Source organism: Narcine bancroftii, chromosome 3 (genome assembly GCF_036971445.1).
Source record: "Narcine bancroftii isolate sNarBan1 chromosome 3, sNarBan1.hap1, whole genome shotgun sequence".
Taxonomy (NCBI): Eukaryota; Metazoa; Chordata; class Chondrichthyes; order Torpediniformes; family Narcinidae; genus Narcine; species Narcine bancroftii.
Genome location: NC_091471.1, coordinates 327,980,366 through 328,007,777, shown reverse-complemented (window position 1 = coordinate 328,007,777; position 27,412 = coordinate 327,980,366). Strand labels below are relative to the sequence as shown.

General features: G+C 49.8%; 1 protein-coding gene across 10 annotated transcripts in view; it reads right to left on the bottom strand.

Annotated features, from left to right (window-relative positions):
* Positions 1-619: 619 nt before the first annotated feature.
* Positions 620-27,412, bottom strand: part of huwe1 (HECT, UBA and WWE domain containing E3 ubiquitin protein ligase 1) — a 283,531-nt gene continuing 256,738 nt past the window's right edge. For 8 of the 10 annotated variants that reach the window (XM_069929120.1, XM_069929119.1, XM_069929121.1 and 5 more), the window contains 11 exons: positions 25,959-26,055; positions 19,969-20,127; positions 15,092-15,337; positions 13,919-14,036; positions 11,296-11,436; positions 10,105-10,392; positions 8,332-8,437; positions 7,215-7,332; positions 5,433-5,614; positions 3,667-3,857; positions 620-1,699 (listed from right to left, as the gene is read on the bottom strand). In XM_069929120.1, coding sequence (XP_069785221.1) covers positions 1,597-1,699; positions 3,667-3,857; positions 5,433-5,614; positions 7,215-7,332; positions 8,332-8,437; positions 10,105-10,392; positions 11,296-11,436; positions 13,919-14,036; positions 15,092-15,337; positions 19,969-20,127; positions 25,959-26,055 — 1,749 coding nt within the window. In that variant the 3' untranslated portion in view covers positions 620-1,596. Of the gene's footprint in view, positions 1,700-3,666; positions 3,858-5,432; positions 5,615-7,214; positions 7,333-8,331; positions 8,438-10,104; positions 10,393-11,295; positions 11,437-13,918; positions 14,037-15,091; positions 15,338-19,968; positions 20,128-25,958; positions 26,056-27,412 lie in introns of those variants that run through there. The other 2 variants (XM_069929126.1, XM_069929127.1) reach the window with 1 other exon arrangement.

Sequence of the window (27,412 nt, the reverse complement as noted above, 5' to 3'; positions counted from 1 at the left end):
CCGGTGAGCCGCACCCTTCCCAATCACTGCTCCTTCTCCGTACCAGGAATCTCCTCGCACGTTAGTTTGACACAAAGAGCACCCCCCCTCCACCTCGCCTGACAAGGGCCACTGGCATACAAATCACAACCTGTTCCTAGCGGTCGTGGAAATCAGATACCCTCCCCACCACCGGAGACTCAATTGCGCTTGGGAGGGATTCTTCCTCCCAATCCTCTGTAATGGGACAGTGCGGGTCCATGAGGAGAGGAATGAAAGGAACATTGTGCCTGACCGACACCCACTACTCCTCAAGTGCCCCCCTACCCGCCCAGAGCTGTGGCATGAGTGAGAATTTTTTAAAAATTCCCAATTTGATTGCTCCCCTCCTAAAAAAACCCTCAAATCCTCGCAGCAGAGAACAACAGACTCCTTTTTTCCAAACTAAACATTTAATGAATCTTCTTTGTATAATCTTGTTTATTTCTATTTCTTGGGCAGGACCGAACCCCCTCTCTCCTCCTCTCTCACACCCCTGAAACCCCCTGAGGCGGGCAAACAGACAGAGCTGATGTCAGGAGCTTCCCGATCCCCCTGTTGACTAAACCCCTCTCTTTGACCACTCAAGTGTAGAACTAAGTGAATCAAACCAGCTTTGTTTTTTTTTATTAAGTCCAGAATTGTCCAAAAATCTCAACGAATAAATATGGAAAAAAAAGAGAGTATGAACTTGGCTATTGACTGCATGTTTGCACATATTTTACAATTTTAAGCTTTTCTCCTGGATCGTTCTGTTCCCCCTCCTCACGGGAGCCTTTGCCTTTTAAAAAAAAATTGACCCCCCCCCCCCCCCCCCCATGTTACTGTCCAGTCGAAAACGGGGATCCGGTTAAAAGCCAACTTCTGCCCATGATTCACAAAAAAAAGCCCTCCCCTTGACCCCCTCCTCTTGCTGGCTCATGTCCCCCCTCCCCCCCTCCTTTCCACTGGCTGGATTAATAGGGACCACCCTGTGGGTCAGAACTCCGGCAATATTTATTTACATCTTCAGTATTTGCAATGGATTCAGCAGAGATCAACGTAATGGGGGAGGGGGGCGGGGGGGAAGTGACACGGAAACGGGCGGCCTCTGCAGCAGCTCTGGGGCCGGTTCTTGCTTGCAGGAGAGGCGGCGACTCCTCTTCGTCTGTTCAGGTGTGTGCAGGGGTTGAGACAACACACTCACGCAAACATAAAATGAAAAATGCTTCCCGAACAGGTGTGTGTGTGTGTGTGTATGTATGTATGTATGTGTGTGTGTGTGTGTGTGTGGGGGGGGTGGGTGACGTTTTGGGGAAATTTGAAAATAAAAAAAGTTTCCAAAGTTGGTAAGTTTTCCCCCCTCCCTTCCCCACCCGCCCTTCCCCTTCAAAGAAGCTCGCTCCAAAAATCCAGTCAGCAGGTTTGGTACCTCTCTTGCCACACGAGATTCCCCTTAAAGCGAGCCTACTGAAACAGTCCGACAGCAAGTTATGCGCATTTTACAGTCACGTTTTCTCTTTTTATAAATCTCCCCCTGGGTACTGCCTGCTTTCCTTCTTGTTCATCCACGTGCTCCTCTCCTCTTTCGCCGCTGCATCAGGCAAGGCCGAACCCTTCTGAGCACTCCTGGATTGCCAGCAGCAACATGTGACGGAGCTTCTCATAGCTCTCGTAGGCCGGAAGGTCCAGCTGGTTGAAGCTGCAAGAGAGTCAACAAAAGTCATTTGGAGGAAAGGGGAGGGGGGGGGAGGAAGAGAAACCAAATCCATACATCTCTCAAGGTCGATGTGCAGGTTGGTAGGGTGCTGAAGAAGGCCTGTGTGAGGCTGGGCTTCATTAGTCGAGGTGGGGATTGAATTCAGGAGTCAACTCTACAAATCAATGACACGTTATGTGCAGTTTCAGAACTCCAAAGAAAATGGGCCAAAGACAAGTGGGTGAGACCCCACTTGGAGGATTGCGTTCAGTTCTGGTCACCTCATTCCAGGAAGAATGGGGAAGCTCTGGAGAGAGGGAAGAGGAGATTCACCAGGATGTGGCCTGGATTGGGAAACAAGTCTTGATGATGCAAGGTAAGCAGAGCTGGGACTTTTCTCTTTGGAATGAAAAAGGATGAGAGGAGACTTCATAGAGGTCTATAAGATTCTGAGAGGCAGAGATAGGGTGGACTGTTTCCAGAAATTGCAAACACCACAGAATGTCTGTACAAAGTGAAGGGAGGGAAGTTTAGGGCTAAGTTTTTGTTTTACACAGAGTTATGGGGGCCTGGAATGCCTCGCCAGGGATGGTAGTGAAGGCTGGGGCATTTAAGAGGCTGTTAGCGCAATGTTGTTACAGCAATCGGGACCAGGGTTCGAATCCCACACTGTCTGCAAGGAGTTTGTACGTTCTCCCCGTGTTCTCCATAGGTTTTCCCCCAGGGGTTCCAGTTTCCTCCCACCATTCAAAATGTACCGGGGGTTGGAGGTCAATTGTGTGGCATGGCCTTGTGGGCCAGAAGGCCCTGTAATTGTCCTGTATGTCTAAATTTAAATTTAAAAAAATAATTAAATTTATAATCCTTCTTCGATCCAACGAAAAAAACCCAAACAGACTTTCTAAGTGAAGCAACACTTCATGTGGATCTGCAGGGTTTATCTACTGCGTTCAGTGCTCACATTTGTGGGATCCTCTACATTGGAGAGACCGGACACAGACTGGGTGACAGTTTCATTGACCACAATCACTCTGTCTGCTGTAATAACAGGGAACCTCCAGTGGCCAATTGTTCCATACACTATTCCCACACTGATACGTCATACACTGCCAAACTGAAGAGATCTACAAATTGGATGAGCAGCACTTAATATTCTGCAACCAGAAAGCATAAACATCAACTTCTCCAGTTTCCCCCCAGTGGTTCTCAACCTTTTTCTTTCCACTCATCCCATTTTAAGTAATCCCTGTTCCATCGGCGCTCTGTGATTAGTAAGGGATTGCTTAAGATGGGATGTGAGTGGGAAGGGAAGGTTGAGAATCACTGCTCGAGACACAATTGTTCCTGAAATATTTTGCTTGAGAAAAATTGTCTTTGGCCCATTTTCTTTGGAGTTCTGAAACTGCACATAACGTGTCGAGGGATGATTAAAACAATGGTTTTCAAACTTTTCCTTTCCACCCACATCCCACCTTAAGTATAGATGGCATTGGGATTACTTAAAGTGGGATGTGAGTGGAAAGAAAAAGATTAAATGAGAACCGCTGCGTTAAAGCCTTCCCCAAGTCTCTCTCTTTCCCTATTCTTTCCTCCAGCTCTCCACCCCCCTTCCCCTCTCCATTCAGTCACCTACCCCTTTCCTTCCATCTCCTCAGCATGTTTCTTTTCTAGCCTCCCACTCTGCTAACCTTGCCTCATAAGACACAATTTCCAATCCAGGTAACATCCTGGTCAGTCACCTCTGCCCCCTCTCCACGGCTTCCACATCCTTCCCGCATTGAGGCGACCAGAACTGAACATAATTCTCCAAGTGAACCTGGAATGAGCTGCCAGAGCAGACAATAGAAGAAGATCGATGGACAGAAAGGGATTAGAGACCAAAGACACGTAAATGGGATGAGCCCAGAATTAGCCAGCACGGTTGGGCCTGCCCTGAGCTGTGTGATTAAACAGTGAAGGTCAAAACTCACCAAGTATGAGCAGAGGGCAACCGGTCAGTGGAGCGATCGTCCCGATGAATCTGAAACTTCTGGATCCCGTTCATACCTTCCAGAGCAGCGAATCCCTGCAGGGGCACCTTGGAGGTGCCGGTGACGAACTGCAGGAACTTGGCCCGATCAGCCTGGTCGAAGGAACGCAGCGCCCGCCAGAACCACTGGATCTGTGGGTGATATGCGAGGCCTTTTACTCAGCGGGAAGGGGCTCTCAGGAGCACTCCCATCCACGAAGAGAGAGCAACAACGTGCTCACGGCCAGGAGCCCGTTCCCGCCAGTGGACCGAGTGACTCACATGGGAGGTCCCAGCCATGGAGAACAATGCAAGGAGTGCGTGGACTCTCATGGATCGGACACTAAAGGGCCAAGGTAAGCTCAGCACAGAAACGACAGATTGCACTGGACAATGAAGATTTTGCTTCCTGAAAACTTTTGGGTGCATTTTATAGATTTTGCGCTGCTGATCACAAAAATCACCTTAAAAATTACCTATCATGTACAGTTTTTGTTAGATAGAATCCATTATTGGGATTTCCTGTCATAATTTAAGTTTACTTCAAGCAAACAAAAACCATGAAGAGCAATGTATCATTGAAAATTCATTTTCTGCATTCACACAGACTTCTTCCCAGCCGATCTCAGTGTGCTCAGTGACAAACACAATGAACTGTTTCAGCGGGACATTGTGACTGTGGAAAGGCGGTATCAGGGCAACTGGAATCCATCAATGTCAGTCGACAGGTGTTGACATGAGAGGCATCAGATGACGAGTACAAACAAAAATCAGTAGCAAAACATTTTTAGGTCAGTTGAACTGATGCAACGTGTCGGCATCGTTATGCGATTAAACTTGCTCAATTCGATAAAAGTTAATTTAATGTTTCTCCACCTTCCTATGTGATATAGCAAATCTGAAATTATCTTTGTAACCAGATTGAAGCTGTCTATTATAATATCCAGTTTATTTTCAGGAAGCAAACCTATTGAAAGAAAATTTGTTGTCCAGTGTTATTGACCTGACCTGAATCAAGGTAAAATGTGTAGCTCGTGTACCTGACTGTTAGTCAGGCGACAGTTGCCTGGATTCTCAATTTTCTCCCTGGAGAAAAGAGCATTTTCTATAACATCCTGCCACACACTCCCCGGAACAAAGACGGCCAGGGTGGAATCTTGACTGAAGCTGTCTCTAAACTGTCCCATCTACACACTCAATTTGGGACGGAGTGAAGCTTCCTCCATACCGTCCCATCACACAATCCTGGGGTCAGACACAGAGTGAAGCTCCCTCCGCACCGTCCCATCACACACTCACGGGGTCAAACAAAGAGTAAAGATCCCTCCACACCGTCCCATCACACTCTCCCGGGGTCAGACACAGAGCAAAGCTCCCTCTGCACCATCCCATCACACAATCCCGGGGACAGACACAGAATGAAGCTCCCTCTGCACTGACCCGTCACACACTCCCAGGATAGGAACAGAACATTCAGATACATAGTGAAGCTCCTTCTACCTTGTCCCATTACACTCGCCTGGAGTAGGACCAACCCTGGGAAGAAATCACATTCCCTTCACTAACTATACACTGTCCAGGAGTAGTGTGCTCACCAGCCCTGTATCAGTCTTAAAGACCCACATTCCCCAATGGAATTCACCTGACCAACAGTAGAAGCCATGGGGGCCGTGTGAAGGGTGGAGGGGGTGGGGTGGAGATGGGTGTGAACTGCTGCTCACAGCTCACCTGTATGGAGTTAATCTGGTACTTGTGGTATTCGGTGTTGCCTTTCAAATCATCGATGTCAATCGTTGGCAAACCAGAGATGAGCAGCTCCAACTCCTGCTCCGTGAAAATCGAGATCAATCGCTTCGGAATAATCTCGTAGAAACCCTCCAGGAAGGCAGCCAGCTGTTTGCGGATGGCACCTGCCACAAAAACAGCAAGGAAGCAGAAATTATCCTTTCAACCCTCAAAAAAAAAAGGTCCTGGGTCCCACACTCCCAGCTGTCGCGGGGCGGTCTTGACTTACACGGGTGACCCAAAGGCTGGAGGTGTTGTGGACAGAGCAGAAGGTTGTCGTAGGTCACAACGGGATGCGGACAGGAGGCAGGGTTGGGTGGAGAAGCGGCAGATGGAGTTCCACCTGGACAAATGTGAAGTGATGCACTTGGGAAGGTTGAACTTGAAGACTGAGTGGGTGGTTAATGGCAGGATTCTTAACTGCGTGGGAGAACAGAGGGACCTTGGGTTCAACGATTTCATACAGGTTAACAGGGTGGTTAAGAAGGTGTGGAGTACACTGGCCTTCATTAGTTGGTGGGGTTGAGTTCAAGAGCCAAGAGGCCACACTGGAACTTCATAAAACTCTGGAGAAACCCCATTTAGAGGATTGTGTTCAGTTCTAGTTACCTCATTACAGGAAGGATGTGGTAACTCTGGAGAGGGAGCAGAGGAGATTGACCAGGATGTTGCGTAGATTGGAAAACGAAGCAAGGTTAGCAGAGCTGGGACTTTTCCCTTTGGAGTGATGAAGGATGAGAGGAGACCTAATAAAGGTGTGAAGATGAGGGGTTTTGACAGGATGGATAGCCAGCTCCTTTTACCGAAGGGAGACGTCAGGGTTGTTGTTTTTAACACAGAGAGAGGTAGGTATCTGGAATGTATTGCCGTGGTGTTGGTAGGAGGAAATTTAAAAGACTTGCAGACAGGCACATGGATGTCAGAAAAATATAGGGTTATGGGGATGAAGTAAGGAAGGATTAGATTGTTCTAGAATAGGTTTGCATAGGTCAGCACAACATTGTGAGCTGAGGGGCCTGGACTATACTGGAAGAAAGAGGTTAAGGCCATTCAGCCCCTCCATGGAAAGCATAGAACCAGACAGCACAGTGAAGAGGTCCTGCGCCAAAATATTATTCTATCTTGTTCCACTGATCTGTGCCCTTCCCAGACCCCTCCTGCCCAAATCTTTCTTAAGTGTCATTCACTGCTTCAGCTCGTTCCGCACTCCCACCACTACGTGTGAGGACATTCCCCCTAAACTTTCCCCCTTAACCCATGTCCTCTGGTTGGATCTCACTGACCCTCAGTGGGGAAAAAAACCGATCTATATTTACTCTGTCTGTACCCCTCACATTTTTAAACACCTTGATCAAATCTCCCCTCATTCTTGTACGCTCCAGGGAATAAAGTCCGAACTCAGTGGTTCTCAACCTTTCTCTTTCCACTCACATCCCACTTTAAGTAATCCCTATGCCATCGCTGCTCTGTGATTAGTAAGGGATTGCTTAAGGTGGGATGTGGTTGGAAGGAAAAAGTTTGAAAACCACTGCTTTAATCGTAATTAATTGACTCGTTAAGTGGTTCATATCCAGTATATCATGTTATATTTTGAAAGGATTATCACCTGACAATAAAAGGAAACATTGAACTCCACATTGCTGTACTAGGCTTGTGTTGACTTCATGGATTGCACACAAAACGACCCCTGCACACATGACAGACCTGGAGCCCTTGGCCACTCACCGGTCATCTTCATCTGACACACCAGATGGACGTATTCCTTCTTGTTTTCTTCCGTTGCGACGATGTGGGCTCCATTGGGCTTCAGCTCCCGCACCTCGCACACCCCAAACTCTTGAACCTGCGGCGAAGGGACATGCTGGGAAATACCGCTGCTCTTGGGAGAGGGGGGGCAAGGAGAGTGGGGAGTGCAGGGAGAGAGCGGGTGCAGGGAGAGGGGGGGTGCAGGGAGAGAGGGGAAGAGGGAGAGAGAGGGCAGAGGGAAAGTAGAGGGTGAGGGAGAGGGAAAGATGCATAGATGGGAGGGGTATGGAGGGCTATGGACTGGGTGCAAATCAGTTGGACTCGGTGGAAAATTGTTGGCACAGGTGAGAAGGGCTGAAAGGGCCATTTCTGTGCTGTGCTCTGGACTTCTAAGTAAATCTGATCCTTGTCAAAGTATTCATAAATGGAGTGGGAGAAGCCCAGGTGGGATATAAAAACATTCATGGAGAGAGTGCACAAGCTGACGTGGGAATTTTAAGGATTGACGTTAAGGAGGGCAGGGTACACCACAGGCAAGACACAGATAAGCAGCCCCGTTGGTGTAGTGGTTAGCGCAATGCTGTTACAGTACCAGCAATCGGGACAGGTGTTTGAATCCCTGCGCTGTCTGTAAGGAGTTTGTACGTTCTCCCCATGTTCTGCATAGTTTTCCCCTGGGGGCTCCAGTTTCCTCTCACTGCTTGAAATGTACTGGGGGTGGGAGGTCAAATGTGCAGCGCGGGGCTTGTGGGCCTAAGGGCCTGTTACCACGTTGTATGTCTAAATTTTTAAAATTTAAATTTTTACAGAGAGAGTGGTAATCAATCCTGGTTGGATAGTTCAATATTCACTCAATGGGATATTCAAGTCCTAATGGAGTGAAACAATGTTTTCGGCGGGAGGGTGGGGGGGGTTAATTCATGTGGAGAGGAGGAACAAAGTCTTCAGTGAGAGACAGAAGATGAAGGACTCCAGTGTAAGGAGAGTGGGATCAGCAAAGTGCAGCAGGATGCTGGGGAAGCCGGAGTCGAGAACAGCGTTCTCGTCACAAGGGCACAGGGCAGGAGATTCCCCTTGAAAAGCCTGCTGGGCGTACCTCTGTGCTGAAGGTGAGTTCATAGCCCAGAGTGGACACATCGTTTTCCAGCAGGTACACCAGACCCTGGTAAAAGTGGTAGTCTTCACTCTCCATGTCTGTATACCTGTCAAAACCAAAGGTGGGGGAAGAGTTTAAATTGATCATATTGAGTCCCTGTTTTACCACGAACATCCACCAACTTTACTGGCTGGGGAACTGGAGCATAGGCCCTGCACACAGCCTGCAATCACCAACAGTGGGAATGAGAAATGCAGGCAGCTGAACAAGCTGAAACCCACAGGTTGTAATATCCATGGAGAGGTCACTCAAACCCATGGGATAACTGCCCATGGCCTTGATGGTATCTGCGTGATGTCTTTATACCTCACGAATGGTACAGTAACTCAGACAGGGGTAAAGTGGCACATTAGAGACCAGGACGTACACGGTGAATGACAGTGCCATTGAACAGCAAATTCCCTGAGCATAGGGACACAATGAGACAGGGTAAAGAAGGTGCAAATGTCTGCGTGGGCAGGGACGGTTGGAGACAGGAGCTGGCTGCGGGCTGGAGGAGACCGGCTCATGGGAACCGGGTATTAGAGCTGGGATTCAAGAGGGTGCTGAGGGCGGTTCCTGAAGAGGCCTTGGGCGCTGAAGGCTTCCCGATCAATTTGGACATTGGTTTGGGTGGACAGCCAACATCTGTTTCCCCGGGTGGGATCAGCAAACACCAAAGGACGTCTGTACAAAGTGAAGGGATGGAAGTTTAGGGGTGTTTTTTTTTAACCAGAGAGTTATGGGAGTCTGGAATGCCTCATCAGGGATGGTGGTGGAGGCTGGAACATAAGGGGTATTTAAGAGACTCTTAGGCCCATGGATGGAATTAAAATAGAGGGTTATGGCGTAAGGAGGGTTGAGTACTTTTTTTAAGGAATATATGGGCCGGTACAACCTGGGGCTTGTACTGTGCTGCCTTGTTCATTCACACTGTTAAGTAACAAACCAATAACCCTGTATTCTGCCTTCTGGCTTGTCCTTCCAAAATGCATCACCTCACACTTATCCGGATTGAACTCCATCTGCCACTTCTCTGCCCGACTCTGCATCCTGTCTATATCCTTTTGTAACCTTAGACAACCTTCAGCTCCATCCACAACTCCTCCAGCCGCAAATTGACCGACCCGTCCTTCCGCCTCTTCGCCCAGGCCATTTATAAAGAGCACAAAGTCCAAGGGGTCCCAGAACAGACCCTTGTGGCACTCCACTCGTCATTGACCTCCAGGCAGAATATTTTCCTTCCACAGTGAGATACAAGAGGACATGGGTTAGGGTGAAAGGGGAAGAGTTTAGGGGGAATATTCAGGGGAATTTCTTTGCAAAGAGAGTGGTGGAGGTATGGAACGAGCTGAAGTGGTGAATGCAGGCTCAATTGTAACATTTAAGAAGAATTTGGACAGGTACATGGAAGGGAGGCGTGTAGAGGGCTATACCGGGTGCAGGTGAGGGAGACAAGACTGAATAATAGTTTGGCACAGACCTGAAGGCCCGTTTCTGGGCTGAAATGTTTTATGGTGCTTGGAGGGGTGCACAGAAAGGTTTTGAGGGATGTGGGCTGAATTACAGGCAGGAGGAGCTCAGGTGGGCTAACCAGTTGGAGCTAATGGGAACAGCTTCACCCATGATCAATGGCTTAACTGATCCCCCCCTCCCTCCCGGCTTCCTGCCTCACTTCCCTCCTCCTTCCCACCCCATCAAGCCAGCAAGGAGAGGGATAGAGGCCCTCCATACCTGACAGACTTGCCAAGGATGTGCTTGTAGAAGGAGCGGGTGAAGTAGCACTCCAGCAGGCGGTTGTCATAGACGGCCTTGGCCACGATGCGGCCCACGAACTTGAAGTAGCTGAGGTGGTTGGGGTTGCAATGGGACGAGGGGTTGATGGTGTAGGTGACCCGGTCGCCCGGTGAAGTGCGGAACAGGGCGTACATGGGGTTGAACATCTCCCGGGAGATGATCATGTACCACTCGCGGAGCAGGCCACCTGCGTCCTGACCTTCCTCCCCCTCGAACACAATGTACCTGGGGAAGCAGGACACAAATCAGAGGCTGTCAATGACACAAAATGCTCCCCTTCCTCAAAGCTGACCAACACTGATGAGGCAAGAACCCCATTTGGCCCATCTAGTCTGCTGCCCTTCATTCGACGAGATCAGGCTATGAACCATGCAGGGTCAGAAGTGGGCCACAGTGCCTGGCAAGGGCAAGGCCCCTCTCTGACGTCGGATCTCCCTCACTGAATGGTAGGCCCAGTTTGCCCCGACGTCAAGGGCCACAGCGGGTCTCAGTGTGCATGCTCACTTCAACCAACTGCCTGCCCACCTCCAACCCCCGTCTCTCTCCACAGGACGTCAGCTCCCCCATTGCTTCTTTCCACAGGACATCAGCCCCCCATTGCCTCTCTCCCCAGCACGTCACCTCCACCTCTTTCCCCAGAATGTCACTCCCACCTCTCTCCCTATGTTACCCTCCCTTTCCCTAGCACGTCACTCCCCTGCCTCTTGCCCTAACACACCCCCTCACCTCCCTCTGCAGACTCGGTGGGGGAGCTTCGACCTTGAACCTCCCTTCTGCCTCTAACCCTCAATGCCACTTCTGCTGGCCTGCTGTGCTGCCAGCTCATCCAAGGAAAACTTGGGATGAGGGATTGCAGAGGAGACCCACCTTACCTCAGGTATTGGCAATGAGGGCACCAAGTGATGGGGCAGCTCACACCACCCCCCCTCCACACCTTTTGGGGTCATCAGGTAAGAGGACATGGGCCACACATCCACTCCCACCCAGCGAGTTTTGGCCCGTGCCGAGTGCGAGAGAGATAGAGAGATGATGGGGAGTGGACTGGCCTTCCCTCCACCCCCCCCCTACCCCTCCCTGTAGTTTGCCACTGCACCGAGAGAGAGGGGTGAACCTGGGAGGCACTCTTACAGCCGGTTCTTCATCTCCTCGGGGGACTTCCTGTGCAGCTCGCGGTACGAGTCCTCAAAAACGTGGTCCCTTCTCACGTGCACCGCCAGGTCCTCCTTACGAATCCCCTCATCTAAACGTTCCAGCTCCTGGCGAAAGTACCTGGATGGTAGAAGCAGAGGAGGTGGGTCAGAGGACAGCGGGGGGGGGGGGGGGGGGGGGGGGGGGGGTGATGTAATCGAGCCTCCACAGAGGGCGACTGCAGGGGTGCTTTCCACCCACAGATCCAATCCTGCCTCATTTGCTCTGCCTGTGAAGAATTCAGGTGACAAGAATTTCTACATTTAGACACACAGCACGGTAACAGGCTCTTTGTGGCCCACAAGCTCCAATGCCAACCGATTACACCCAGTTAACTCTCAGCCCCCAGTACATTTTGAACAGTGGGAGGAAACCAGAGCCTCAGGGGAAAACCCATGGAGACACGGGGAGAACATATAAACCCTTTACAGACAGAGCGGGATTCAAACCCAGGTCGCTGGCATTGTAAGAGCGATGCTCTAACAGTTTCTAATCACATTATTGTCGTCTCTCAGTCCCTCCTATCTGATACATGACCACCTCCTTCCCACTTGTTCACTGCACAACACTGTGCCTCAAGGCAGTCCAGCCCCAGGAGACCAATGCTCCTTCACAGCGTCATACATGGTCGTAGACTCTGACAGTGACACCCTCCGATGTTGCCACACTTGGACACAACGTGTTCACAGGTACAGGTTTTCAAAAAAGATGGAGACACATTGATAACACTGGACAACAATTTTTTTCCTCCCAGAAAGTTTGCTTCCTGAAAGAAAATTGGGAATTATGATAGACAACTTCAAGCTGAACATAATGATAATTTCAGATTTGCTGTGACACGTATGAAGTTGGAGAAATGTCAACTCCAATTTAGCATGTTTAAACCCATAATGATGCTGACACATTATTTTAATTTAAAAAAAATTAGACGTGCAGCACGGTAACAGGCCCTTCTGGCCCATGCTGCCCAATTACACCCAGTTAACCTATAAACCCATGGTACGTTTTGTTGGGCAGATGTAGAAAGCCGGAGGTTGTTGACTAGCGGAGTGCCACAGGGTCCTGTTCTGGGACCCCTGCTCTCTGATTTTTATAAATGACCTGGATGAAGAGGCAGAAGGATGGGTCAGTGAGTTTGCAGATCTCACGAAGGTTGGAGGAGTTGTGGGCAGAGCTGAAGATTGTCGAAGGTTACAAGAGGATCTAGAGAGAAAGCAGAGTTAGACAGAAAAGCGGCAGATGGGGTTCAATCTGGATCAGTGTGAGGTGATGCATTTTGGAAGGCTGACTACAGGGTTAAGAGTCGGCTACTTAACAGTGTGGATGAACAGAGGGACCATGGGGTTCAAATCCAAATATGCCTCAAGGTCGCCATGCAGGTTGATAGGATCATAAAGAAGGTCAATGGGACACTGGACTTCATTAGTCGGGGGGGAGGGGGGAAGGAATGAGTTCAAGAGTCAAGAGGTCATGTTGCAACTCTACAAATCTCTCGTGAGACCCCACTTGGAGGATTGTATTCAGTTGTGGTCACCTCCTTACAGGAAAGATGTGGAAGCTCTGGAGAGGGGGGAGAGGAGATTGACCAGGATGTTGCCTGGTCTGGAAAATAAGTCTTATTGGGCAAGGTTAGCAGAGCTGGGACTTTTCTCCTTGGAGTGTAGAAGGATGAGAGAAGACTTGATAGAGGTCGACAAGATTCTGAAAGGTAGAGATAAGGTGGATGGTCAGCACTTGTTTCCCAGGGCAGGAATAGCAAACACCAGAAAACATCTGTACAAAGTGAAGGGAAAGAGGCTTAGGGGAGATGTCGGAATTTTTTTTTAACTATTTTTTTTATACACAGAGAATTGTGGGTGCCTGGAATAACTTGCTAGGGGTGGTGATGGAGGCTGGAACATTAGGGGCATTTAAGAAACTTTTAGACAGGCCCATGGATAGAAGGAAAATAGAGGTCAGGAGCATTTCGTTTTTTTTTGGATAGGGATATATGGGTCAACACAACATCGATGTTATGCCAGTCTTTTGGACTGGGGTTCAAACCCCCGTGCAGTCTGTGAGGAGTTTGTATGTTCTCCCCATGTCTGCGTGGGTTTCCCCCGGGGGCTCCGATTTCTTCCCATCCTTCGAAACATACTGGGGGTTTGTAGGTTATTAATCAGGTCTAATTGGACGGCATGGGCTAGTGGGCCAGAGGGCCTGTTACTGTGTTTACATCTAAAATTTAATTTAAAAAAGAAGTAACCAGACTGAACACAAAGTGTATCCAACCAGAGTTTTATCGAGTTGCAATGTTGCCTCACTGGTCTTGAATTCAACCCCCAACTAATGAGGGCCAGTATCCCACAAGTCTTCCCCATCAACATACGGCTTCGTACAGGCTGATCTCTTCTCACTGTAACTCTGCACCAAGGTTTTTCCAGGTCAAGACTCTAAAAATCTCCTCCCGTTTCCCCATTGCATTGGCAGCGATAAGTAGCAGTGGAGACCCGAATTTACGGCAGAGCTTGAACCAAGTTTACCGCAGGTCACAGGGTTCAGCAATCACCAGACAGGCACATACTTGCGTTTGACATCAAAATCGAGTATCCGGATGTAGTCCACGAGAACTGCAAAGGGACCGTCTGCCAGGTGTGTGGTGGACTGGCGTAGAATCTGGTTCAGCACAGTTCGATGGGTTTCTGCACAAAATATCAACTCAAATGGTGAATAGGGAGTGTCATTCACAACCTTATTGTGAGTACAATTATACACAGAGTGTAGCTCCCTCCACACTGTCCCATCACACACTCCTGGGGTCAGACACACAGTGAGGCTCCCTCCACACTGTCCCGTCACACAATCCCGGTGCCAGACACACTGCAAAGCTCCCTCCACACTGTCCCATCACACTCCCGGGGGGGGGGGGGGGGGTCAAAGACACAGCGAAGCTCCCTCCACACTGTCCCATCACACACTCCCGGGGTCAGACATAGAGTAAACTCACTCCACATTTTCCCATCACACACTTCCACGGTTAGCCACAGAATGAATATCCTTCCCCACCGTTCCATCACACTCTCGGGGTCAGACATAGAATGAAGCTCCCTCCACACTGTCCCATCACACTCCCAAGGCTTAGACATGGGAGTGAAGCTCCCTCCACACTGTCCCATCACACTCCTGGGGCTTAGACATGGAGTGAAGCTCCTTCCGCACCGTCCCATCACACACTCCCGAGGTCAGACACAGAGTGAAGCTCCTTCCACACTGTCCCATCACACTCCTGGGGATTAAACATGGAGTGAAGCGTCCTCCATACTGTCCCATCACACTCCCGGGGATTAAACATGGAGTGAAGCTCCCTCCACACTGTCCCATCACACTCTCAGGGTCAACACAGAGTGAAACTCCCTCCATCCACACTGTCCCATCACACTCCTGGGGATTAGACATGGAGTGAAGCTCCCTCCACACTGTCCCATCACACTCCCGGGGATTAAACATGGAGGGAAGCTCCCTCCACACTGTCCCATCACACTCCCGGGGATTAAACATGGAGGGAAGCTCCCTCCACACTGTCCCATCATTCTCCCGGGGTCAACACAGAGTGAAGCTCCCTCCACATTGTCGTGCCACTCGCACATCTTCAGAACAGTACAGGTAGAAATACCCAAGTTCTGTGGCATTGCTCTTACAACCAAACGATTCAACTACTGCCACGTTACAGCTCGCCAGGACGTGACCTGTCTCCTACCTGCAAAGCGAAGGAACTTCTGTGTGTCCGGAGGCAGGTTGGACGATATGTGCATAGATGAAGGCTCTCGGGAGAAGAAAGGGTCGAGGGAGGAAGGCGTCGCGGGGGTGACGGGAGCAGGTGAAAGAGGGGGTGCCTCATCCTTGATGTGTGCCAGCTGGCTCTCTCTCGTGTCACGCACGGGTGGTTTGCTCTCCCTCTCGGTGGCGTGGACCAGGAAGAAAGCCTCCACTGCGGGTTGTAACACTGCGGAGGGAGAGAGATAGAGATAGCTAAACCAAACCGTAACGAAGGTCACCCACTCTCCACTGCACACCAATGATTCCGTCGTGGAGAGCACAACATTCCTCAGTGCGTACAATGGACGGCCTATCAGTCCACAACACTTTCCCAGCAATAGTGCCTACACAAAGAGGTTGAAGAGGGCAAGAATACCAGCCCCCATCTCAACAACATTTTACAGGAGCACATTTGAGAGCGTCCTGCCCAGCTACATCATCGTGTGGGACAGTAGCTCCAAAGCATCAGACTGAAAGCCAATACAAAGGATCGTCAAAATGACCAAGCTCACTATGGCCTCCCTTTCCACTGTAGACAAAATTCACAGCACAGGTCCTTCACCCCTCTAAATTGTGCTGACCCATATATTTCAATCAAAGAAAAACAAAACCCTCCCTACCTCATAACCCTCTATTTTACTTCCATCCGTGTGTCTGTTTAAGAGTCTCTTGAATGCCCCTATTGTTCCAGCCCGGCAAGGTATTCCAGGCCCCCATAACTCTGCGTAAAAAAAACTTACCCCTAAACTTCCCTCCCTTAACTTTGTACAGACACACTCTGGTGTTTTCCGATCCTGCCCTGGGAAACAGGCACTGGACGTCCACCCTATCTACGCCTCTCAGAATCTTGTAGACCCCTATAAAGTCTCCTCTCATCCTTCTATGCTCCAAAGAGAAAAGTCCCAGCTCTGGTAACCTTGCCTCATAAGTCTTGTTTACCATTCCACCGGGAGCACTGCTTAAATCGGGCACAAAGAATGATCGAGGACCCTTTCCATCAAGCACACAGGATCTTTGACCCACTACCATCAAGGAGGTGGTGCAGGGGCATCAAACTCGGGATTGCTAGGCTGGGAACTAGCTCCTTCCTGCAGGCTGTGAGATTAGAACGATTGAACGCTACAGCGTAGAAATAGGCTCTTCGGCCCTTCAGGTTTGTGCTGCCTCGCCTTGCTGACCTACACCTAGGCCATACCCCTCCCATCCATGCACCTGTCCAAATTTTTCTTAAAATTCAAAGTTGAGCCTGCATTTACCGATTGGTCTACATTCCCACCACTCTCTGTGTGTGAAGAAGCTCCCCCTAATGGTCCCTTTAAACTTTACCCTCTATCCTCAGGCCCTCTTCATTGGGCTACCGTCAGGTAGGAGGTACAGGAGCCTGAAGACAAGCACCTACCCCTCCGCCATCGGATATCTGAGTGGACAATGAACCACAGACACCGCCTCACTTCCCCCCCACCTCCCCAATCTTCTTTTGCATTCATTTATTTTATTTTTTTAAACAGTGCATTTAGGGAAATGTTATTAATAGCAATTTTTGTACCTGTAATCCAAAATTATGCTACTGCAAATCAACAAATTACATGACACACGTTCATGAAATAAATTCTGGTTCTGATCTCTGGTTTGTATCTCACCTCAGTGGAAAAAAGCCCACTCGAATTTACTCTGTCTGTACCCCTCATAATTTTGTAACCCTCTCTCAAATCTCCTCTCCTTCTTTGTAAGTGAAGATGCCTGAAGACATAATGTTTAAAAGTGCTTGATAACTATTTCTGAACTGAGAATTTAAGATTTTCAAGCAAGACTGAAATGATGCTGAACTTTTAAAGATTGACTTTTCAGAGTGGGACTTTAGTTATATACACACATGCACATTTAGATTTCCGCATAGTGGGGTTAAGAAATGTTGTTATTAATAGTTTAATAAAAACTATTATTTTGAATTGCCATTGTCTGGTGAATTTTCCATTGCTGTTCCTGTGTGTGTGATAACAAAAGCCCTTCAGTCCCAAACATAATTAAAAAGGTTGTAGTGTGTAATATCCCCGTGTCCGTGTGTGTTTTCCCCAGGGGCTCCAGTTTCCTCCCACCGTTTGAAATGTACTGGGGGGGGGGGGGGGTAGGTTAAATTAGGTATAAATTGGGTGGCAGGCTTGTGGGCTGAAATGGCCTGTTACCATGCTGTATGTCTAAATTTAAATTTAAGATGAACATTTAATTTAAAATTATATCTATGCATATTCTAGCTGCTTTTCTCTGTACAGTCAGATGATAATAAATTTGAACCAACCTTGTTGCTCGTCTCCCTCCCACCCATCGATATGAATAATCGAGAATGTTGTTTCAAGAAGGCTCGCAAAATCGCTGAGGGCCCCTTTCACCACCGCACACAGCGTCTTTCAGCTGCTTTTGTAGGGGAAGAGATATGGGAGTATCACAGCCAGCACTACCAGGCTGAGGAACAGCTTCTTCCCATGGGCAGTGAGAATGAATGAGTGTTGAACTCTTGACTTCATTAGACCGTAGAATATTACAGCACAAAAACAGGCCCCTTCGGCCCTTCAAATCTGTGGCAAACCATTTTTTTTTGCCTCGATCCATTGATCTGCACCCAGTCCAACACCCTCCATAGATAGCTCTCCCATCCTTGTACCTGTCCAAATTCCTCTTAAAATTGAGCGTGCATTCACCACTTCGGCTGGAAACTCGTTCTACTCTCCAACTACTCTGTGCAAAGAAATTCCCCCTAAACTTCTTTCATTCTTAACCCATGCCCTCTGGTTTGAATCTCACTAAGCCTCAGTGGAAAAAGTTGACCTACATTTACTCTGTCGATCCCTCTTGTAATTTTAAATACCTCGATCAAATCTCCCCTCATTCTTCTACACTCTAGTTCCGGCAACATCCCAGTAAATCTTCTCTGCCCTCTTTCAATCTTATTGATATCTTTCCTGTAGTTCGGTGACCAAAATTGCACACAATTCTCCCAATTTGGACTCACCAATGTCTTGTACAACTTTACCATCACATCCCAACTCCTGGACTCAATACTTTGATTTACAAAAACCAATATGCCAAAAGCTCTCTTTATTTATTAGTTTTTGTTATATATGTACAGTAAAACCTCAGGTATCTGGAACTCAAGCAACCGGGAGCCTCAAGCAACTGGCAAAAAGATCGAGGAAAGTAAATTTTAAGAATTAAAATAAATAAGAAAAAAATACTGGGTTAAAAATACACGTTTAAAATTGTAAAAGTAAATGTTCACTGAAGTAACAGAAGATGGTAGCAAATATTCAGCCAGCGGAGTGCCTTGGTCAGGCTTGGCTTATAGTAGCTGTTGGAATAAAGTTGGGTGGAACTACGATGGCATCACCCAGCATCAAGAACTGGTCAATGCCGCTCGCTGATGGAGAGACTCTCTTAAAGTGTCCCCCTTATCCCTGCTTCGTAAGAGTCACCTCGGCCGGCCAGTCAGAGGCTTTATCTGTACATTTTGGGGAGGGAGGGGGGATAATTTATCTATAATGACTTTTGGGAGGCTCTGTAGGGGGGGAGAAACCTGCAGATGCAGCGACAGTTAAATGTTTTCAACTAATGTGACTGAAAACAAAGTAAAATGCTTTAAAGCTTATATATTCATGCAAGTAAAGTTTGTTCAGTGTAAGAACAGTATAATAAATTTAGATGACATGAAGGTCGGAGGCATTGTGGACGTAGCTGAAGGTTAACGAAGGTTACAAGATGATACAGATATAGAGTTGGGCAGAGAAAGTTCAATCTGGATCAATGTGAGGTGATGCATTTTGTAAGGACAAAGCAGAAGGCTGAGTACAGGGTGGAGGAACAGAGGGACCTTGGGGTCTAAATCCATACATGCCTCAAGGTCGCCACACAGGTTGATAGGATAGTTAAGAAGGCTTATGGGGTACTGGACTTCATTAATTGCGGGGGGGGTTTGAGTTCAGGAGTAGAGAGGCAATGTTGCAATTCTACAAGTCTCAGGTGAGTATTGTGTTTAGTTCTGGTCACTTCATTCCAGGAAGGATGTGGAAGCAGAGGAGATTGACCAGGATGTTGCCTGGAGTGGGAAACAAGTCTCATGGGGCAAGGTGAGCAGAGCTGGGACTTTTCTCTTTGGAATGTAGAAGGATGAAAGGAGATTTGATAGAGGTCTACAAGATTCTGAGAGGCATAGATAGGGTGGATGGCCAGTGCCTGCTTCCCAGGGCAGGATCAGCAAACACCAGAGGACGTTTGAACAAAGTGAAGGGAGGGAAGTTTAGGGGAGTTATCAGGGGTAAGTTTTTTTAAACAGAGAGTTGTGGATGCCTGGTATTTCTTCCCCGGGGTGGAGGCTGAAACAGTAGGGGCATCATAAGACAAACACATGGACGGAAAAAAAATAGATGGTTATAGGATAGGGAGGGGTTATTTTTTTTAGGAAAGAATATATGGGTTGGAACAACATCGAGGGCCCAACGGTCTGAACTGTTCGATAGTATTTTTGTCTTTTAAACTGTTAATTCTCTATACAGATGTATTTGGAAATGTAAGTCTCAAGCAACCAGAAAATGCACTTATCCAGCATCTACCCATAGGTGCCGGATACCAGGGTTTTACTGTATGAAGGTTATGTGTCTAGATATCATTCGTCTGTATGTGCGTAATGTTTGTCAGTGTATTTGCAATGTTTGGACACTGTTTTCTTGGTTGTTTTGTACAATCAGATGATAAGTGTATTTGAACTCGCTGAGTGTAGGATCGGTTCCACCTCCACGCCTCCTCCACCCCCCCCACCCTGAAGCTCACCCAAGACTGCATGCTGGTCGTGCGACTCCTCCAGCTCCTTCAGGCACTCGCCCAGCATGTCCCAGAGTTCATCCAGGCTCAGCTGCTCGCTCAGCAGAGGCAGCTCCGGCAGCCTCTCCTCCTCCTCCTTCTTCTCGCCGGCCTGGCCTGCCTCAGAACCTGCAGTGACAACACAAGGCCTTGAGATGTGGGTGTTTCCCACCTCTTGGAATGGTCACCGTGCAGAGTTTTGGACGGACACCGAGCTCAGACACTCCCCCACCCCGGTCCATTTATTCAGCAGCCCGATCCCTGGGGTAGATCACTGGTCACATTCCATCAATAAGGCGGGGGGAGTTGTGAAACTTTACTGTCACCTTTGCTCTATCCATAAGAAATAGGAGCGGGAACAGGCCTTCAGCCCATCGAGTCTGTCCCCACCTTCCCCCAGTCATGTATCTCTCCCAATCAAAGGTAAAGATTCCATTATTTACATTTAGAATGTAACCTTTGACTACTGTAAGGCAGACAGAGAGTCGCCACTTTGTCCAATGCCCCTCACAGAAATGACAGCTCCTGGCGTTCCTAGGTCGTCTCCCCTCCGTCCTCACCAGGCCTGACCCTGCTTAGCTTCTGATAACAGACAATCATAGGCATATTCAGGCTATTTGGCAATTAACACCTTTTGTTGGTTTGGAGTCCTCCCCCAAGCCAGCACTGTCTGTGTTATGAGATTTCCAGCTTTTTGCTCACTCTGCTTATTCCTGGAAGAGGGGCTCAGGCCCGAAACGTCACTGATAAATCTTTACCTCCTATGGACCGTGGAAGAGGGACTCAGGCCCAAAACGTCACTGATATATCTTTACCTCCTATGGACCCTGGAAGAAGGGCTCAGGCTCGAAACTTCACTGATATATCTTTACCTCCTATGGACCCTGGAAGAGGGGCTCAGGCTCAAAACGTCACTGATAAATCTTTAACTCCTATGGACCCTGGAAGAGGGGCTCAGGCCTGAAACATCAGTGATATATCTTTACCTCCTATGGACCCTGGAAGAGGGGCTCAAGCCCGAATCGTCACTGATAAATCTTTACCTCCTATGGACCCTGGAAGAGGGGCTCAGGCCTGAAACATCAGTGATATATCTTTACCTCCTATGGACCCTGGAAGAGGGGCTCAAGCCCGAAACGTCACTGATATATCTTTACCTCCTATGGACTCTGGAAGAGGGGCTCAGGCCCGAAACTTCATTGATAAATCTTTACCTCCTATGGACCCTGGAAGAGGGGCTCAGGTCTGAAACATCAGTGATATATCTTTACCTCCTATGGACCCTGGAAGAGGGGCTCAGTCCTGAAACATCAGTGATATATCTTTACCTCCTATGGACCCTGGAAGAGGGGCTCAGGCTCGAAACATCAGTGATATATTTTTACCTCCTATGGACTCTTGCTCAGTACCTCCACCATTTTGATGTGTTTTTGCCAAAATCACAGAAGCTGCAGACTTTCGTGCTTTACTCAGAACCTGTCAATCTCAGCCTTAAATGCACCCAATGATTTGGGCTCCACTACTGCCTGTGGGAACATATTCCACAGTAAGGCAGCACTGTGGGCGTTAGTGGTCAGCGTAACACCTTTCAGCGCCAGCGTTCTTGTTCTGCACTGTGTGTAAGGAGTTAGTGCGTTCTCCCTGTGTCTGTGTGGGTTTTCTCAGGGGGCTCCGGTTTCCTCCCACCATTCAAAAACGCATTGGGGGGAATTTAGCTTAATGGGGTGTAAATTGGGCGGCATGGACTCGAAATGGCCTGTTACCGTGCTTCACTCTCTGGCTAAATAAATTTCTGTGCATCTCTAAGTGGACCCTCTCAAATCCTGAAGTTGTGCCCTCTTGTCCTAGACTCTCCCACCGTGGGAAGCAACGTTTCCACATCTACTCTGTCCATGCCTTTCAACATTCAAAATGTTCCAATGAGATCCCTCCCTTTGATCTCCAAAATTCCAAGAGATGTCACAAGAACAAACAAGATGCAAGATTCCTTTATTGTCATTATTACAGAAGGTGTAATATGACTCACAAGGCTAACAAAGAGTTGCCAATAGTGTCGCCCGGTGCTCCTTACAACATGAGAAAGAGAAGCAAAAGAGTCCCTTCAGAGACACTGAGTGCCTGTAATTTCACCTCCAGCGCTCCCGCAGCCGCACTGATTCCTGTCGATCCATCAGCAACCTAACTCTAGATCCAAACCTCATGACAGGATACAAAGCAGAGGGGGCTCCTCATTAGAACATGTGAACCAGGATGGAGGGTGCTATCTACCCTGTCGAACCTGCTCCACCACTCAATGAGATGGCAGCTGAACTGGCTGTGGACTCGGCTCCCGTAACACTCAAACTCCCCTAAACACTCTCTCTCTCTGCTTTAAACACATTTAATAAGACAGCCTTTAGGTCCCTTGGGCAGAGTTCCCTGGATCCTCATCAGGCACAGAGTTCTTTCCGAAGAACGAGGAACCTGCACTGTCCCACATTCGCCTGTGTCTTTGCAGAGCTGCTCCGGGACGGCATCCAACAGCCTTGTTACCGTTCGGCAGACGTGGAGAAAGATGAACAGCAGCAGAAACACGATCTTCAGTATTAGCAAAGCTGAGGAACTGATTGTGGACATCAGGAGAACACGACCCAGTCCGCGAGGGCTCAGCAGTGGAGAGGATCAAGAACACGACCCAGTCCTCATCGAGGGCTCAGCAGTGGAGAGGATCAAGACCACAACCCAGTCCTCAACGAGGGCTCAGCAGTGGAGAGGATCAAGACCACAACCCAGTCCTCATCGAGGGCTCAGCAGTGGAGAGGATCAAGAACACGACCCAGTCCTCAACGAGGGCTCAGCAGTGGAGAGGATCAAGAACTTAAAATTCCTGGGTGTCAACATCTCCGAGGATCTGTCTTGGGGCCATGTCAATGCAATGAGAAAGAAGGCTCGTCAACAGCTATAGTTTGTAAGGCAATTCAGTAGGTCACCTATGACTCAAAATCTTTTACAGGTGGACCATGGAGAGCATTCTGACTGGCTGCATCACTCTCTGGTATGGAGGTGCTAACACGCAGGGGAGGAATGAACTCCAGAGGGTTGTTAACTTGGCCAGTTCCATCACAGGCACCAAGCTTCACTTCATCGAGGACATGACATGAGGCGGTGTCACAAGAAAGCAGCCTCTCTCCTCAAGGCCCCCCACCACCCAGGCCATGCCTTCTTCACTCTGCTACCATCGGGAAGGAGGTCCAGGAGGTTGAAGACGAGCACCCATTGGTAGGACAGATTCCTCCCCTCTGCCATCAGATTTACAAGCTGACAATGAATCACAGACACTCAGCATTTTCTCTTCTCTTGCTTATATTTTCTTTAAACGTACCCTAAATACCCGTGTTATAGTTGAGTTTTTTGGGGTCAAATTTAAGGCGGGTTGACTTTTAGGGTAAAACTTTTGCCCACGGTAAGTACCTGCATCATTCAAGGCACCAGGAAGCTTGGCCGCTGGGACCAGGTGGTGAGTCCATGTTTGGCATGTAGGGAGCTCGAATGGGCAGATGGATGGGGCCTGGGAGAGAGTCTGCGGCTGGTGGGCATTGGGAGCTCAGGTGGGCAGGCTGCTGGGGTGAGGATCCACGGATGGAGTGGCAGGAGCTTTGATGGACGGACAGCCGGGGTGAAGATTCATGGTTGTGTTGGGAGCTCCAGTGGATGGGCGGCTGGCCAGGGTGAGGGTCCGTGGTCGTGAGCTCAGATGGCCTGGACTGGGTGGGAAGTCCACGCTTGGGGTGTCAGGAATTCAGATGAGCGGGTGGCTGGGGTGAGGATCCAGTTAGGGTGTCGGGAGCTCTGGTGGGCGAGCGGACGGGAGCACCGGTGGGCGAGCGGACGGGAGCACCGGTGGGCGAGCGGACGGGAGCACCGGTGGGCGAGCGGTCGGGAGCTCCGGTGGGCGAGCGGTCGGGAGCTCCGGTGGGCGAGCGGTCGGGAGCTCCGGTGGGCGAGCGGTCGGGAGCTCCGGTGGGCGAGCGGTCGGGAGCTCCGGTGGGCGAGCGGTCGGGAGCTCCGGTGGGCGAGCGGTCGGGAGCTCCGGTGGGCGAGCGGTCGGGTCGAAAAATAGGGAAGGGTCGACTTTTACACATGTCATAGGCAAAACACACAATTACACGGAGTCGACTACTACATGAGTATTTCTAGCAATTTTTGGACTTGCAATGTTACTGCAAAACGACAAATTCGGTGACATGTCCATGACAACAAATTCTGATTCTAAGCCCACTGACCACCAATTCATAGCAAGCCCGCAGGGGGTCCCCAACAGCTCTGCCCTTGCTTTGCACAGGCTGTTCCTTCCTCACTGTGACCATGCACTTATTCTTCCACTTTACACACTTGCATGAACGTTGGATCTGACCTCCCTACAGACAAACTCCTCACCGCACTCCAGTGACACCAACTTCACTCTTTGGGCTCCATGTCCTGGCTTTCCAGGACAACCAACTAGGACATATACTCTGTGACCTGGTTTTCCAGGACATCCAACAAGCACATATACTCCATGTCCTGGTTTCCAGGACGACCAACTAGCACATATACTCCATGTCCTGGTTTTCCAGGACTCCAACAAGCATATATACTCCGGGATTGGTTTTATATGGGACTGGTGTATCTTTGCAAGATCGTGGAGTGTGGAGTAACCATATCCATACATCTCTCAAGGTCGCCGTGCAGGGTGATAGGATAGTTAAGAAGGTCTATGGAATGCTGGGCTTCATTAGTTGGTGGGGGGGTGGGATTGCGTTCAGGAGTTGAGAGATCACGTAGCAACTCTCCAAATTTCTGGTGAGACCCCACTTGGAGGATTGTGTTCAGTTCTGTCACTCAATACAGGAAGGATATGGACGCTATGGAGAGGATGCAGAGGAGATTGACCAAGACGTTGTCTGGATTGGGAAACATATTTCATGAGGCAAGGTTAGCAGAGGTGGGACTTTTCTCTTTGGAGTGGATGAGACGATTTAATAGAGGTCTACAAGACTGCCATCAAATTAGGGGAACAACCAACTGTGGTTTTATTTAAAATCCCGTAACTGTGGGGTCTGTGCTCAAGATGGAGGCACCTATGATCAGCTGCGTCCATGAGGGGTTGCAGCTTCCGGGGAAGCGGAGGACCGGCGCAGGGCACCATAACCCCCCCATCCCCCATTTGGAGAAAGAAAAGCAGAGGAGATGACCCACAGGACAGTGAGCACTGCGGCTGACCAGCGAGGGGCTCTGCGGCTAAAGATACACACAGATGGCGGCGTCAGTTGGCGACTTGAGGCGAGGAACCCACGCAGGCTACAGGCTGCTGGCGACATGCAGTTGAGGGACTCCTACCAGCTTACAGGCCGCTAGAAGCCAGCTGAAGGGGTACCGGGACGCGAGAAGGCGCCAAGGCACTGACACGTCTCCTGTCCCTGTTGGTTCGGATCTGGAGCTGATGGTTTGGACTGGACTCTATGTGGCTGTGGGAGCGCTGGAGGAAAATCCACGGACACTTTCTTTTGCTTCTCTCTCTCTCTCGGACTGTAAGAGGTGGGGTCAGATAGTGTCTGCCTTATGACACTAATATGACACTATTTTATTACAATGACAATAAAAGGAATCTTAAAATTTGCAGGCAAGGAATAAAAGGCCCTGGGTCCAACGGGGATGAGAGAAGGCAAGAAGAGACCAGGTAATCCGAGGACAGTGCAGAAAGTCTCCATGCTGCTGTCTCTCTTACTGACACTGGGCAGCCCAGAACATTTTCAGAGACAGAAGGAATATCAATTACCCCTCCCCTCCACCCCCCCCAGACTCCTCTGCATCTGAGGAAACCAAGCTTCCAAACTGACTCTGCAGGGGCAAGCCCACCTCCCTTCCCACCCACCCCAGGGAGCTTGGAATGGATTGGGGGGGGGTCCCGCGACACTCTGGCTGACCCACGGCGCATTTACCAAGTGACAGCGACTCCTGAGCAGCCGGCGAGGGCTGGTCCACATCCATGGGAGACTCGTCCCTCCGTGGGGCTCCCTCTGCTGGGGTCGACTCCGACTTTGGTGGGTGGTGGGGTGGGGGGGGGGGGAGAGAGAGAGAGAGAGAAGTGAATGATCAGAGTCAAAACTGGTGTGGAGGTGGGGGGGGGGGTGGGCAGTGGCGGAAGATGATTCGAGGACAAAGAGTGAGAGGGCGCCAGTCTGATCTTAGCTGGCTGAGCAGTGGGGGGCGGGTAGTGGAAGGGAAGGAGTCCCAGGTCTTCCCATTGCTGGATTCAACAGGCCTCTTGTTAACTCCCCTTCGTCACCGCCAGCTCCCCCACCTCCCACGAATGCGCACTCCACCCTCCAACCAGGATGAGGTCCTCAGTGCAGGCACTTCCCGATGTTTCCCCAGAAACTTCACCAGTGGGAGCTGCCGCAGTGGGGATTAGGAGACCCATTCCCACTAGGAGCCGTCAGGAGATGTAATGGGGTAGGGAGGGGACACTGATCAGGATATAGGCAGGAATACCCTGCCCTTGTGAGCTCCCCTGCCAAGGGCTGCAAGTGACCACCTTGTGATCATCAGTTACAACCTCTACATCCAAATTCCCAGAAAATGGGAGGATTCATCACTAGCCCCGTCAGAATGCTTCCCCGAGGGATACAAGCTTCCCGCAGAACTGATGGGGAGTCTGGGAGGGAGACACATTATTCCCCCCCCCACCTACCCACAAGTGCACTAGGGCTCCTCTGCCGCATCCTCAACACATGGGAAAGGTTGCCGCAGGTGTGTCAAAGGGAAGCGAGAGGTAGAGAGAGTCGCAAACTTCCTTGGATGCACCGGATCAGCCAACTTGCTGGCAGCTCACCAAGGCTGGAGGTGAAACGAGCCTGCTGGAAGATTCGGCACAATCCCCCACTGTGGAGGAGAGAGCAAATCAAAGCCCCTCATGGGGAGGGGGGGGAGGAAAGGAGGCAGAGAGTTAAGCTACGGGGTGCCAGCTAAAGGGAGAGGGGGTTTTGGGGTGGGTGGGAAGGTAATCATGTCAGTGGAAGAGGTGAAGAGTGAACACGGGATTTGTGAGGTGGGGTTTGGCCAGCGCAGAAGCCTTGGCACCTGCAGGGACTACGCAGGACAAGAGGCTCCCCACCCCACCCGGGTATCTGGTGGCTGACGAGGTCTTTGAATCGACTTGATGAGGCCAGGATTTGCCGACTCTCTCCTGCAGCCCAACGGATGTTTCGGGAAGCCACCCCACCCCCGCAGAACGCGTCACTTCGGCATGCCATTGACTAATCTTGGTCAGTGGGTCAGGCAGGGATGTCATGACGCTCGCTACTGCAGCGCCAGCGACCTGGTTCAAAGAGTTTGTGTGCACTCCCCTTGAGCTGCGCGGGTCTCCTCTGAGCACCCTGATTTCTTCCCACCT